The 13,074-nt window shown below is 40.2% G+C and overlaps 1 protein-coding gene across 7 annotated transcripts in view; it reads left to right on the forward strand.

The window, feature by feature from the left end:
• The window catches only part of cep192 (centrosomal protein 192), an 85,576-nt gene that overhangs the window by 28,771 nt on the left and 43,731 nt on the right, over window positions 1–13,074 (forward strand). For all 7 annotated transcript variants that reach the window (XM_048260937.1, XM_048260935.1, XM_048260942.1 and 4 more), the window contains 5 exons: window positions 4,804–4,868; window positions 6,249–6,461; window positions 10,035–10,176; window positions 11,505–11,596; window positions 12,022–12,880. In XM_048260937.1, coding sequence (XP_048116894.1) covers window positions 4,804–4,868; window positions 6,249–6,461; window positions 10,035–10,176; window positions 11,505–11,596; window positions 12,022–12,880 — 1,371 coding nt within the window. The remainder of the gene's footprint in view (window positions 1–4,803; window positions 4,869–6,248; window positions 6,462–10,034; window positions 10,177–11,504; window positions 11,597–12,021; window positions 12,881–13,074) is intronic.

The raw sequence follows: 13,074 nt of genomic DNA on the forward strand, positions 1-13,074 counted from the left end.
TAGGCTATGTCATTATATCATATTGTAATGTATTATACGTAGTAGGCCTGGGCGATAAAACGAAAGCGATATGTATCGCAATAGACATGTAATCGATATCAATAAAAAATGCGTTCGATAGAACATTCGATAATTAAAAGCATCATACACCTTCCACCTTACGTTGTCCATAAATAAATAGGCTAAATATATCTTGCATTGTAGCTTGTATGTGCAACTCTACCAGAGTAGACGATAGAAGTAGGCCTACCTCAACACAGACTCTCAATGAGTCCTTGCTCTCTCTCTCTCTCTCTCTCTCTCTCTCTCTCTCTGCATCCCTCCTCAGCATGATGTAATCCAAACATTCACAATGGGTGCAAGACTACTGAATTGCTATTAAATGGGGTTAGCATCATTAGCACGCTGCACCTAATTTGTTCAAAACTGTTGCATTCAAATGGACTGCTAAATTCTAATCAACTCAATCCCGATGGAAAAGTATTTTCCAAGACTCAAACGGCCTGTCCTAAGGAGAAAAAAGTATTCATTTGAAACTTAAACACACGTGGGGAAACTGAACAGTCTAACCAGTAGACTTACTATGATAAACTAGCAAATTACTTTGTTTACAATATTTCCAGGCTTCAACCAGTGCACTCATTCAGACTTATGTGCACAATTATTTATTTGAGTGTTTTTCATGATTGTGTTGCTATTTCTTTTCCCTGTTTGCTTTGATTGATAACTGAGGTGATTCAAATCAGAGGAAGGTTAAGTTTAAAATAAAAGTGTTTAAATGTAACTTTTTTTCCCTTTCTGGTCCTTATCTGAAATAGATAAAATCAATAATTATCGATGTCGACTGATATAAAATACTTATATCGTGATAGTTTTCAGCCATATCGCCCAGCCCTAATACGTAGTCTATCACATATGTCATTTAAGTAATTTGCTGAATTCATATTTGGAGTTCAGAGAGGGTTCACTTCCTTATTTAAACTATGCTATCTCAAGGTGACGTTAGTTAATTAAAGCTACATTGTGGAATTACTTGAGATTTTTTCCTTAAAATGTGTGGTCATTCATGTGGAATTACTTCCACCAACAAAGTGTAGTATCCTTGTAGAATCTGTCATTTAGAACACATACGGGAGAGTAGCCCGAAAAGCGGTAGCCATGTCGGGCCTCCATCTTTAGAATACATTAGGTATGTCCAAGGAAGGACATACCTGAAATTCTAGCTCTGCTCTTTGTGTTTGTCGTTCGGTTACCAAAAGACAGAGGGTTGTGCTCGCGGCTGTCGGGACATTTTAAAACCTGCATTGTACTGATGCCATAATGAAGAATTATGTTTATTCATTATCATATGAGAAGATATCCTCGTCACCAATTTTCTTAGTATATAGGCTAATGTGCAAATGATTGCATTTTTGAAAGTTCCAAATATGAATGAAGCTATCACTTGCCAGTCCCTCCAGGAATTTGCGATGTTGTGATCACAACAGTTAACGCAAATTCAGCAAATCCCTGCAAATTCTGGGCGACTTTACCCTGGAAATCCAAGGTTCTCGCAGGAGCACAATTTGAATTTGCTCAGCGAGTCACTCTGGCAATGAGTAATGATGCTCATTACCTATGCCCATGAAACCGAGCTGCACCAGTCACATCGGTGTGTCCAGGGATGGATTACTGCACGGGCCTACCAGGCCCAGGGGGCCCTGAAGCCCAAGCCTTTGCATGGAATCATTGCCTAAATATTAACAAATCAGGATGTAGGCTATGAATCTGATTGAATCCCCAAAATGCACCAGAATTCAGGAAATCACATCAAACAAATTAAAATAATTCTGGGGGAGGACCCCCAACCCCCCCTTCCACATATGTGACAATTAGTGGGGAGCCCTTAATACATCTGGGCCCAGGGGCCCGAAAGTTCATAATCAATAATGGGTGTGTCTGATATAAGCGGTCCAGAAACGAGCTGCAGCACTGCAATGTTGAAGTTAGGTGTGCCAGTTTGGCTGGTTTTCGTGTTGGTGATATTTGCATAAAATCAGCAAGGTCCTGCCTTCTTAAGAGCGTTCTGCTCTGCCTCCGCCCCTGGAGTGCCAGAAGTTCACATTTTCACTAAGTGTTGTGTAAGTGAGACAACATAATGGATATCGCTGAAAACATCACCAGTTTATGTATAACACATGTCCGTTTAAGCATCATCCACACATACTGTATGAGCGGGAAAAAATATAACGAAACAACGCACTAGAGATCTTGCATGGATTCGAACCTTAGATGTCATGGAAAAACAAAGTCTACAGATTAGCTCCTACGTCGTCTATACCACTATGCTACGAGCTGCTGAGATTTTTGTGATTTCTATCTCTATATTGGACTTTTAGTCTTAGTTAACATATGTGGGAAATTTACGCCCATGTTAACTGGTGACGGCACAAGTTAACATGGCCTATGCAAGCCTCGACATAAAGTAGGTTCATCTTTGCCTCACATACCAAAACCTAACTGATGTACAACAAACTGGCATGACTCCACTTAAAGAAGCCCTATGCAGGTCTGGTTATTCCTTCGCTGTTTCTGGGTTTTCGCCTGATTTGGGCTCGCATTTTTCACAACATAGCTCCCCCTGCAGCTTTGGTAGCAAGTGACTGCTACGCTAAACCCCCACTAGCTAGCGAGCTAGCCATCAAGAAACCAAGCTAAACACATACAGGGCTCACAATAAAACGGTCGAGCAAACACATTGTTCAAGAGACTTATCAAACCACATTACAAAAACGAAGTTCACCCAAGGGTAGGCTACTTACAATTTCAACAGCAACAAAGCCAAGTCTGAGTCCGTTTTGCAGTCTTCTTAGAAACTACAATCTGACTACATTTTCGAGACGTGATTGGATACTTCCGCTGAGTCACATCTTGATTTGTTCGGGACGGGACCAGAAAGTTGCATATTCGTTTTTTCCACGGAGAAGCACTAGGGGGAGATGAAGCACCCACCAAACGACCCAAAAAGTGTACCATCAGAACGACTCTCAACCTGCATAATTAAGGTCATTTTTGCTAAAATTGTTGCATAGGGCTTCTTTAATTCTTTAATCTGTTTTATGGGTAAAAATGAAACGTGTCAGTCATGCACAAACGTGATCATTTATCATTGTTAATGTGGACCATGTCACACAAAAATGTGTAGGCCTATCTCAACACAAACAGTTGCGTTTTTTTATTTTACTAGATCCATATTCGGGTAGGCTATTAGGGTAGGCTATATGTGTAAACCCACAATCGCGATTTTTTTTGTCTTATGATCACCCTATACGCTATTGTTATGACCATATGGCCATTCCAACAATTGAATGTTTTGCAGCAAGGTGCTGATCGACAGATATCGTTTTCTCTAAATAGGCCTGCAGTCAACCATGATATGGATCGGGCGACTTAGTGTTATCTGAGTCTCGGTTAAGTTATGAAGTGAGTTGCAGTAAAAATCTAGTGATTTGAACAATATAAGCTTATTTTCTCCGAGCTATTGCTGCAGCCCACATAGCCTAAATTAGATAAAAATATAGGCTACTGATCGTTCAGCCTGATGTAATGCTATAATAAGTATAGATCTTGTTCGGTTGACGAAAAAGCAATCACAAGACAACATACTCATTAATTTAATGGGAAGACCGTAGGATGTTATAGAGATACAAAACTTACTCAAGCTGTAACATAGTAAGTAGAATTGGTGGCACAACAGCCTGGGGGTGTATTGCTGCTGGCTGCAGTTTTACTGAGCAGTTTTGGCCCAAGTGATCATCATTTTTGCGCATTATAATCACGATTTGTGTTTCTGCCCCCAAAAACGAACAACGTCTGAAGTGGGGCCATGCCAGTTTGTTGTAACTGTTTTGGTATTTGTGGCAAAATAAATCTGTATTGTTCAAGGCTTGCATTCGTTGTGTTTGCTCATGTCATGGGCTATCACCAGTTAACATGGTCATCATGATATCTGTAGGCTATAGCCTACTGCTAAGACTAAAAGCCATTGTCAGCTCTCCGTAGTGTAGTGGCACTAATGCTTGATGCAAAGAACATTTCGCCTTGTGATATTTGCATAAAATCAGTAAATATTCAACAAGTTGACATGCTCACCATCTAAACTGGCACGCCGTAATCAGTAAGTAAACATTGGTTGTAGTGTTATCCAATTGCATGCAGCCCCTCAAGTTGGGCCATAATGGTCATTAGTCATGGCGGCTCCCACACACAGCATGCGTTGCAGTGCTGGAGATGCATCCCGTTCACTTTACGTGGGCTTATGTCATTTGTTTCTGAACTGAATTGTGGGTCCGTTGCGTCGCGTTGCTCCCGTCGCTCGCATTTAGAAGTTCAACTTTTGCTGCACCGACGGACGGCGCCAGCCAATCAAATTATGAACAAGTGAACAACAACAGACGGCACCAGCCAATCAAATTACGGTTATACCTTAAGTCATTTGCATGGCTACCGTCGGGAACACCCACTGACATGCGTTGATGGAACGCAACTGTGTGTGGAAGCCGTTAATCTTTCTAGATTTCCAGGCTAGGGCAGCGACCTTGTAATTTTGTCCAAACATCGCAACTTTTCCGCAGTTTGCCCAATCATCGTAGTTTCCCCGTGAAATTTCACCTACCACAACAGCCCCTCGCTCAGAATATTGACCCAGATGCCACACTAACTTCTGACACCAGAGACATCACCGCCCAACTCTGGGCCTAAGTGTTGCAGTATATTCATTTTAGAAAGATTGTTGATCTTGATCAATGTGATCTTTGCACTTAGGTGATGTCATTGAAAAAATCACAGAGGACCAAGAAGTGTTTGAGAAAGAAAACAGATTCATTCAGGTCTGCATCTCCTTCATTTTGACACTTATTTAGAGTGTATTCTACAAGTAGATTAACATAGAAGTCATTCTATGGCAAATCAGATAAGGTTGTTGCAGCATTTCAGATTCTTTTCAGTACATATGGGTCCCAAAACAAAGGCCTGTAAAATATTTCTGTTCAAATCCTCTGTCTTCATCTTTCAGCCCTAGATTTTTTGTTTTTGTAGCCTGAAAAGCACATGATCTGGGAAGCCATATTTGGGAATAAAATAATAATAATGATAATGATAAAATAAAAACAATTCTTAATGGTTTAGTCATACATGTTTGTCCTCCATCCTCCAGAAGTTTGAACAGGCTAGGAATAATGATTTTCAAGATTAATGCCCAAACATGATTGTTTGTAAAAAATAATTGCTGTGTTTATAACTTCCCCAAATCTTCACCTTGATTGATGTCAGGTCTGACCTTGCCATAAATTTGGTGCTACCTGAATTTTCTCAAATCTTAAAGGAGAAATACGGCAATTTTTCACATAGATCTCTGTTTCACAGTCACCTAGTACTGTCGGTACAAAAGAAAAGAAAAAACAAAACGGGCAGTTTTACCTAGCTCGAGTTGCTGCAGCCAACAGTTAGAGCGTCCAGGCAGCTACGGTGCTACACCCTGGGGCCGTGTTCATAAGCCCCCATGTTCATACCTCATGTTCATAGAGTGTAGTGCTGTAGCTGTCGGCTGCAGCAACTCGAGCTAGGCAAAACCGATTGTTTCCGGGTTTTTTTTGTTTTTTTTCGTACCTTACGCAGTACTCATGACCTTGAGAAATGGAGATCTATGTAAAAAAAAGCTGGATATCTAAGTTAAGAGTGCGGCCCACAAATGGAGATCCCAGAATTAGGTTGGTTCCATTCATAGAAATCTTCATGCTTATAGCAAACTGAGATGCCTTATAGGTTTGCCTGTTTGGATTGTAAATATCATACAATCCTGTATGAACAGATGTCGCACAATCATTCTGTTGCCAGTATTATCATGGAAATACTGTAAAACGTACAGTAATGGCAGAGACTTCAACTTAAACAAAGTCCCTTTATAATTGCCTGTATGCAAGACCCTTACAGTGAAATAAACTCCTGCCCTATATAAATGCAGTGGAAATTATATGTAGTTTTGTGAGTATTATAACAATACTTTCATTATTGTTAGTTAAGATTACGTGTGTTTTAGCACTGCTTTATGTTTGGTCTTTTCATTGATCCAACATGGATGTTTTACAAGGAGGTGAAATGTGGTGTAGGACAATTATTTGGTTGAAATTTGTGTTTGTCTAGGTATGTTTCGTAAATGCATTTGGGAAACGTAATGCTTCCAGGAAATGCAGATGTCTTTATTCCCCTAGGAGGAACAAATGGAGGCTAATGGCAGTTTGGGTATGGGAGATTCTTCATGGAAGCTGCCAACAAGTAGTCATATTCTCATGAGGGCTTCCCAAATTTCTTCTGACTTTGAGAGGGGAAATCATAGTTATCTGCGGTTGTCTTTGGGGGAGTTCTTCCAGCAGAGATCAGAAGCCCTAGGCTGCCTTGGATATGAAGAGGACACTGTTAAACGGGTGTGTATGTTTTTGATGTATGCATCATTGGAAAGTATTTTATGGCCCTTCATTAAAACATAATAACTTAATTTATAAAATTGACTCATGTTACTTGTTTTGCCCTAGATGGTCACACATAAGACTAACTGCTTTTAAAGTCTGTTACAACCACTATTTGTATGATTTTTGCTGTATTCAAGAGTACTGCAAAAACCTTACCCTGACATGAGATACTGTACTATACAACTAATATGCCTGGCTTACATTTCAGACGCATTCATGAAAAGGGGCCACTGTTATTTCATATGAAGTTGACTATTGTTTTGCTAAGTCATGGCTGATCTCGACACACAATACTTTTTAGTAATACCAGTGTTTCCCCTAGAATTTTTTCCAGCAGCGGTGCTGTAAGTTGTTAGCCTGACGAGCCAGACCCACATTAAAATGTAGAGTCTGGGCACTCGCCTTTCGCAGTGCTCAGTCCGAGGGGCGGGATAATCAGTTGTCTTTCAAATTCCCTCTGCACGCAATAGGACAGTGGCAGCGCTATGAGTCCAATGCGTTTCCCACCAGCGGAGCTAGTTGGCTAGTTCAAACGTTTGCCAACTTAATAAAAGGTTAACTCGTGTCAAACTGTTCGCCAACAGCAACAGCAACATCCATCTTATTTGTTTTCAAGTAGCAGGGAATTCAAGCCAAACCGTTGCAACTCTGCCATCAATCATTATGTTAAGCCCACCTAACGACTCTATACACGATTTCATTGGCCTGATTAAGTTTCGATTTCTGGAGCTCACAAGCCAACGGAGAGTTGCTAGACTAGCCCTGGCAGCAAATGTAATCTGCCGCTAGGGGCGCGTCTAGATTTCTAGGCTAGTAAGTTGTAGGAAGGTTTAATTTTTTTTTTAAAAATTACTCATTAAATGATGACTTCTGGTGGATTTTCTTGACAGAAATTGACAGATTGAGAGTTACAAATATGACACAACCATCAACACGGGCATCTGCTGTGAAAAAAAGATGTAAAAAAAATGTAGTGGACAAACCCCATCTTGCAGTCTAATATTAGTTAAAACAACCTGATTTAATGCAATTTGTCAGATTTCTACCCTGCACATATGTCAATCACATGCATACAGCAATCAGCATAGGCTGCTAGACATAAAGGAAACCTATGGTGCGTTCATATCCATGGGGATAAATGTTCCAACCAATTGGATTTTGTTGTTGAGTGGTGTGGTGAATCTTGGACAGTTTAGTGTTGCTAGTTTAGCACGCTAGTTGAAGCAGCCATGGCCTACTGGTTAGCGCTTCGGACTTGTAACCGGAGGGTTGCTGGTTCGAACCCCTACCAGTAGGTGTGGCTGAAGTGCCCTTGAGCAAGGCACCTAACTCCTCACTGCTCCCCAAGCGCTGCTGTTGTTGCAGGCAGCTCACTGCGCCGGTATTAGTGTGTGCTTCACCTCACTGTGTTCACTGTGTGCTGAGTGTGTTTCACTAATTCACGGATTGGGATAAATGCAGAGACCAAATTTCCCTCACGGGATCAAAAGAGTATATATACTTATACTTAGTAAACCATAGGCAGAGAATGGGATTCCCGCTAGCATGCTAGCTAGCTTTGTATGCTAAGCTAAGCGAAAAAACGGAACATATAATCATATTGCTTATTACAAAACAAAATGTTAATGATTGTATATGAAACGGTTTGTATGAATTACCCAAAATTCCCAGTTAATTCCCGTAAATTTCCATTAATTCCCATAGTTTCCTTTAATTCCATGAAAGTTTCCCATTTGGAATATTTCCAAAATTCCCCAGCTTAACTTCCCATGGTAAGTTTCCGGAAATTTTCCGCCCCTTTGCAGCCCTACCCACAACACGGAAAATCATTATTTACAATTAAATTTAAAAAAATTAATCATAATTTTCATCTCACCTGTTAGCTAAACTATTACTATATAGAATGTATAAACTATTCACCTTATTCAGCCCCGCCCATTTTTTTAAATTCCACGTTGTCTTTAAACTTCCGGTCGGCTAGCTACGTCTAGTTAGCTTCATTGGGATAACACAGCAGAAGAGGATAGAGAGGCTACAGGTTACAGAACAGCCGCTCCAAAGTCAGTTTTTTCCTAACTTCAGATAGGAAAGCTGTATAACAGAAATGTCTTAAGTCACCAAAATCCTAAATAAACGTTCCTAACTTTAGGATGACCCATAATATATGATGCCAGTCATCTCGATAGAGCTCTGCTATCTCAATGTAGCGCAATGGATGTACTGCTCAATCGGAAGTTCGGAGACAATGTGGGCAAAGCTAGCGCCCCCATGTTTGCGCGCGGAATAAGGTGAATATAGACTTGTCTTACACTGTATTGGTGCTGTGCAAGTTGAATTGAGTGCCTGTCACTTTAAGGATACGTGACGGCCCATGAGGCTTTCTTGAGTCTTACGGTTTTAAGATAATTAAGTAGCGTTGTTGTAGCCTGGAAAATCCAGACCCTGGTAATCTAGAAAGATTAAGGGTCTGGCCACGAACAATGTAATGGCCCAACTTGAGGGGCGGCAACAAGCATGCATTTAAAAATGTCACTGCACGCAATTGGATAACACTAGACCATGTTTACTCTGAATGACTTCGACGCAATCGGATAACACTACGACCAATATTTACTGTCCTCCAACGTTGCAGCGCTGTATTCATCAGTTTAGCTGGTTCCCCGGGATGCAAGGGGTAAAAGTAACGTGCATCATTGCTCATTGCCAGAGTGTCTCGCAGAGACAATTCTATTGTGCTCTCGCGAGAACTCTGGATTTCCAGGGTAGCGTTGTTGTGCATAAGGATATGTGGATGGAATTAATTAATTGGTAATTAATGTTTTCCATGTCATTTGTTAAAATAAATGCTCAAAAGCCTAAATACTCGAAGAAAATCTATCTTTGATTATAGGAGAAGCGTCTTGTAATGGTAATTTCTCTGATTTTGTTGAACTTCTACTCTACAAGTAACTATCTCCCAGATGTAAATGGTTGCATATCCTATTACTCAAATTCAATTATTATACCCAACAGTAGGCTAGATAATTTCACAGCCTAGGTATGTTAGCAGCACAGGGTTTGAGAGCATTGATTATAGAACAAACAAAAACAAAACCCTGCATGGAATTGATCTGGGAATACTGAAGGTAGGGGTGAGCTACTTCGCTGGCGTGTTTATTTGGTTTCTTGGTTAAAATATGATGTAGGCTATTTTTTTGCACAAAATTGCATCTGCTAATAAACTTAAACATAAACACAAACAAACATGATTTCCTGTGAAATCCCTGACTGTGCCTTCAATGCTAGCCTGCTATTATTTGTTGACATCAGCTGTCGTTCGTTCCTCTCCAGGTTTGCTCCTGAAGTTCACTTGCGTTGTTTTTTTTTTTTTATATTATTATTTTCAATTGGGCGACTTTTTTGCGCCGCTGCTGAACACGTAGTAGGGGAAACACTGAATACCTAGAGAGATTGGGCATGTGGCTGTTTTTTATGCTGGTCCATTTGGAGGAAGCGCTTGTCATTATTTATTTTCTCTTGCATTTCTAGCCCTCATTTGGTTACATCATAACATCTCCAGAGAAGAGGGAACCCTTTGCTCTAATCCGACCTTCAGACTTTTCCTCTAGGGGTAGCTCTTTCCACAGTGAAACTATTCCTCTCAGTGATGCAGATGAACCAATGAATGCAGGTGGGATTTTAGGTGATCTGTTGTATCCAATACTATGGTATTTAAGTGCATTTTTCTACAGTGTATATATAATTTTTCTTCAGATATAGAGACTGAAAAAAAGTGTGAATCCTGTGTTTACATTATTCAAACCTAAAATTGATGCACTTGGCATCATCAGGAATCACTTTCTTCACTTGTTGTGGTAGAGCAGTGTTTGAAAAAGGGGCAACAGACTGAATTAGCAAGCTAACAAACCTTACCACTTACTACTTTTAGTCAGAAGATCCCCCACAACTAAATCTATAATCAATCAATTTTTTTTTTTTTCTTGTTGGTGACTAAACAATACAATCCCTCAATTGTTAAACTGTCTATAATTAAGGCATACGGGTTAAGTTATTCCATACCAGTTTGTTATTTTGTCCTATCCATGTCTTATATTATCATACAACATTTTTGCCTGATATCTTATTTCATTGCTGAGAGATGCCTTTTCAACTATGTATAAACATGCACCAGAAAATTGCAAGGAATGCTCCTTTCCTCTCAACGAAACAATATTTTTGCAGAAAGATAAATGGATAGATAGATTTGATTGTCTGTCCCAAACAAAATTTGTGGTAGCGATGCGTACATTTTTGTCCAGTCAGTCTCCCGTGTCATAAGACATGGTAGACTTATTGGATAGAAATCTGAGGCCAAGGATAACTGATGAATTGATCCATAATGTACAATCTGAATAGCCTGACGAGCCAGACCCACATTTAAATGTAGGGTCTGGGCACTCACCGTTCGCAGTGCTCAGTCCAAGGGGCGGGATAATCAGTTGTCTTTCAAATTCCCTCTGCATGCAATAGGACAGCGGCAGCGCCATGAGTCCCATGCGTTTCCCACCAGCGGAGCTAGTTGGCTAGTTCAAACAACACGTGTCACACTGTTCGCCAGCAGCAACATCCATCTTATTTGTTTTCAAGTAGCAGGGAATTCAAGCCAAACCGTTGCAACTCTGCCATCAATCATTATGTTAAGCCCACCTAACGACTCTATACACGATTTCAATGTCCTGATTAAGTTTCGATTTCTGGAGCTCACAAGCCAACGGAGAGTTGCTAGACTAGCCCTGGCAGCAAATTTAATTTGCCGCTAGGGGCGTGTCTAGATTTCTAGGCTACAATCTGAACTGAACTATCCTACTTTTATTTGTTTTATTCCATTTGCCCTGACAAAACTCTTCTCTCTTTGCACACTTGCATGTGAATTCAGAATTACATGTAGGAGTTGTATTACAGAAAGGTAATTTTATCATTATATTATTTACTCATAAACTTTACCTTTTGTAAGCATAGAAGACTTGGAGAAAACCCTGGAGGACAATGTTGACAGAACCATAACCAATATTGATGTCCAATCTGCACTAACGGACATGGACAATTTAAAGGTAAGCTTATGAAGACCATTGTCATCTGCTTGTGAAGTTAATAAAGGCCATCTTCACACTGCAAGTCAAAGTACAGAAATCCAATGCAATTTCCCAGTTTTATTTTTTATGGTTAGTTATATTGTCATTTAACAAAACTGAATTTCAGACTGTACCTTTTCAATTATAAATTTAGTTTACAAGTGCTTTCTGTGAAACTGGCACAAATCCTAAACTGAAATCCTTGTGTAATTGGTTTCTATTCTGTGTTATGTTTTGAGTGCAAATGAGTACATTGAGGGATTGCCCTAAATCCATAAAATATGTACGACTGGACTGATGCTAAAATAGCCCCCCCTCCCCCAAAGACACATCCTTAATTCTGAATGTCTCCAAGTTCAAAAACAAGCATTAAAGTGACAAACAACATCGTTTTTACCCTCTAGGGTTTGAATAACACTGTCATGCTGGGAAAGGATTGCAATATTAAGGAGACCACAGTTTTGGGAACAGACTTGCCCAAGACCCCTACTGATGTACAGCTAAGCATTAGCACAATTGCTTCTGCAATTGCAAATGCCTCCCTCAATTCTGATCCAGCCCAGCTTGCTGCTATGATTATTGAGCTGTCCCAGAAGAGCCACTTCAAAGTTAAACAGACAACAAATGACGACCAAGATGCCAGCATTTTACCTCATCCCAGCAGCAGGACTGCAGCAGCCCAGGCAAATATTGTAGGTAATATTAGTACATTTGATATGGAGAAATACCTGAAGAGAGTTGAACTTTCAGCCAGTGACAGCGATGTATATAGTTCCCAGTTCTGTGTCGACATTCTTGGTTTGACTGATGGCCAGGATGTCTCCCATCGGATAGTTGAACCTCCTTTTGAAAATAATCTAGAAGCTGGGACTAGGAATTCTACTGAGGCTGAACACCTGTTCAATGAGCGGACTAGATCATGTTCTTCAAGGATTTTATCTACATCATCTGATGGGACAGAAGAAAGCCCTTATAATCTGACAACCTTTCAGTCGAATGGAAGGAAAGTTGTTACTTCTCATCCTAAGAACTTACCAACTGCATTGAAAATGTCAAGTTCCTTGAATTGTAACTTGCCAAACACTAGAGAGGCCCCTCTCAAATCTAAACTTTTGGCAGAATGCAAACCAGGATCGGGCAAATCAGAGGTAGCTAAAGACCCTGCTACAGACAGGAGCAAGAATGATGCTACTGTGAAACTCCAAGAAGTTTGCTCACATGTCTGCAGCACTCCAGCTTCGGACACTCAGGATTCTGTAGAAGGTAATGACCAGCTGTTGTACTAAAAAGAAATCTAGAAATCTTGTGAACCATCTATACTGTAACACAGAAAACCTGTCATGTCTTTTAGTTGTCATAACAAAACATGGCAAACTTCAACAAGGCCTTGTTGTCCAAAGTTACATTGACACACCACACTGTGATGGTAAGATAGGAAGGTGATGGTAAAGTGGTGG

Source organism: Alosa alosa, chromosome 13 (genome assembly GCF_017589495.1).
Source record: "Alosa alosa isolate M-15738 ecotype Scorff River chromosome 13, AALO_Geno_1.1, whole genome shotgun sequence".
Classification (NCBI taxonomy): domain Eukaryota; kingdom Metazoa; phylum Chordata; class Actinopteri; order Clupeiformes; family Clupeidae; genus Alosa; species Alosa alosa.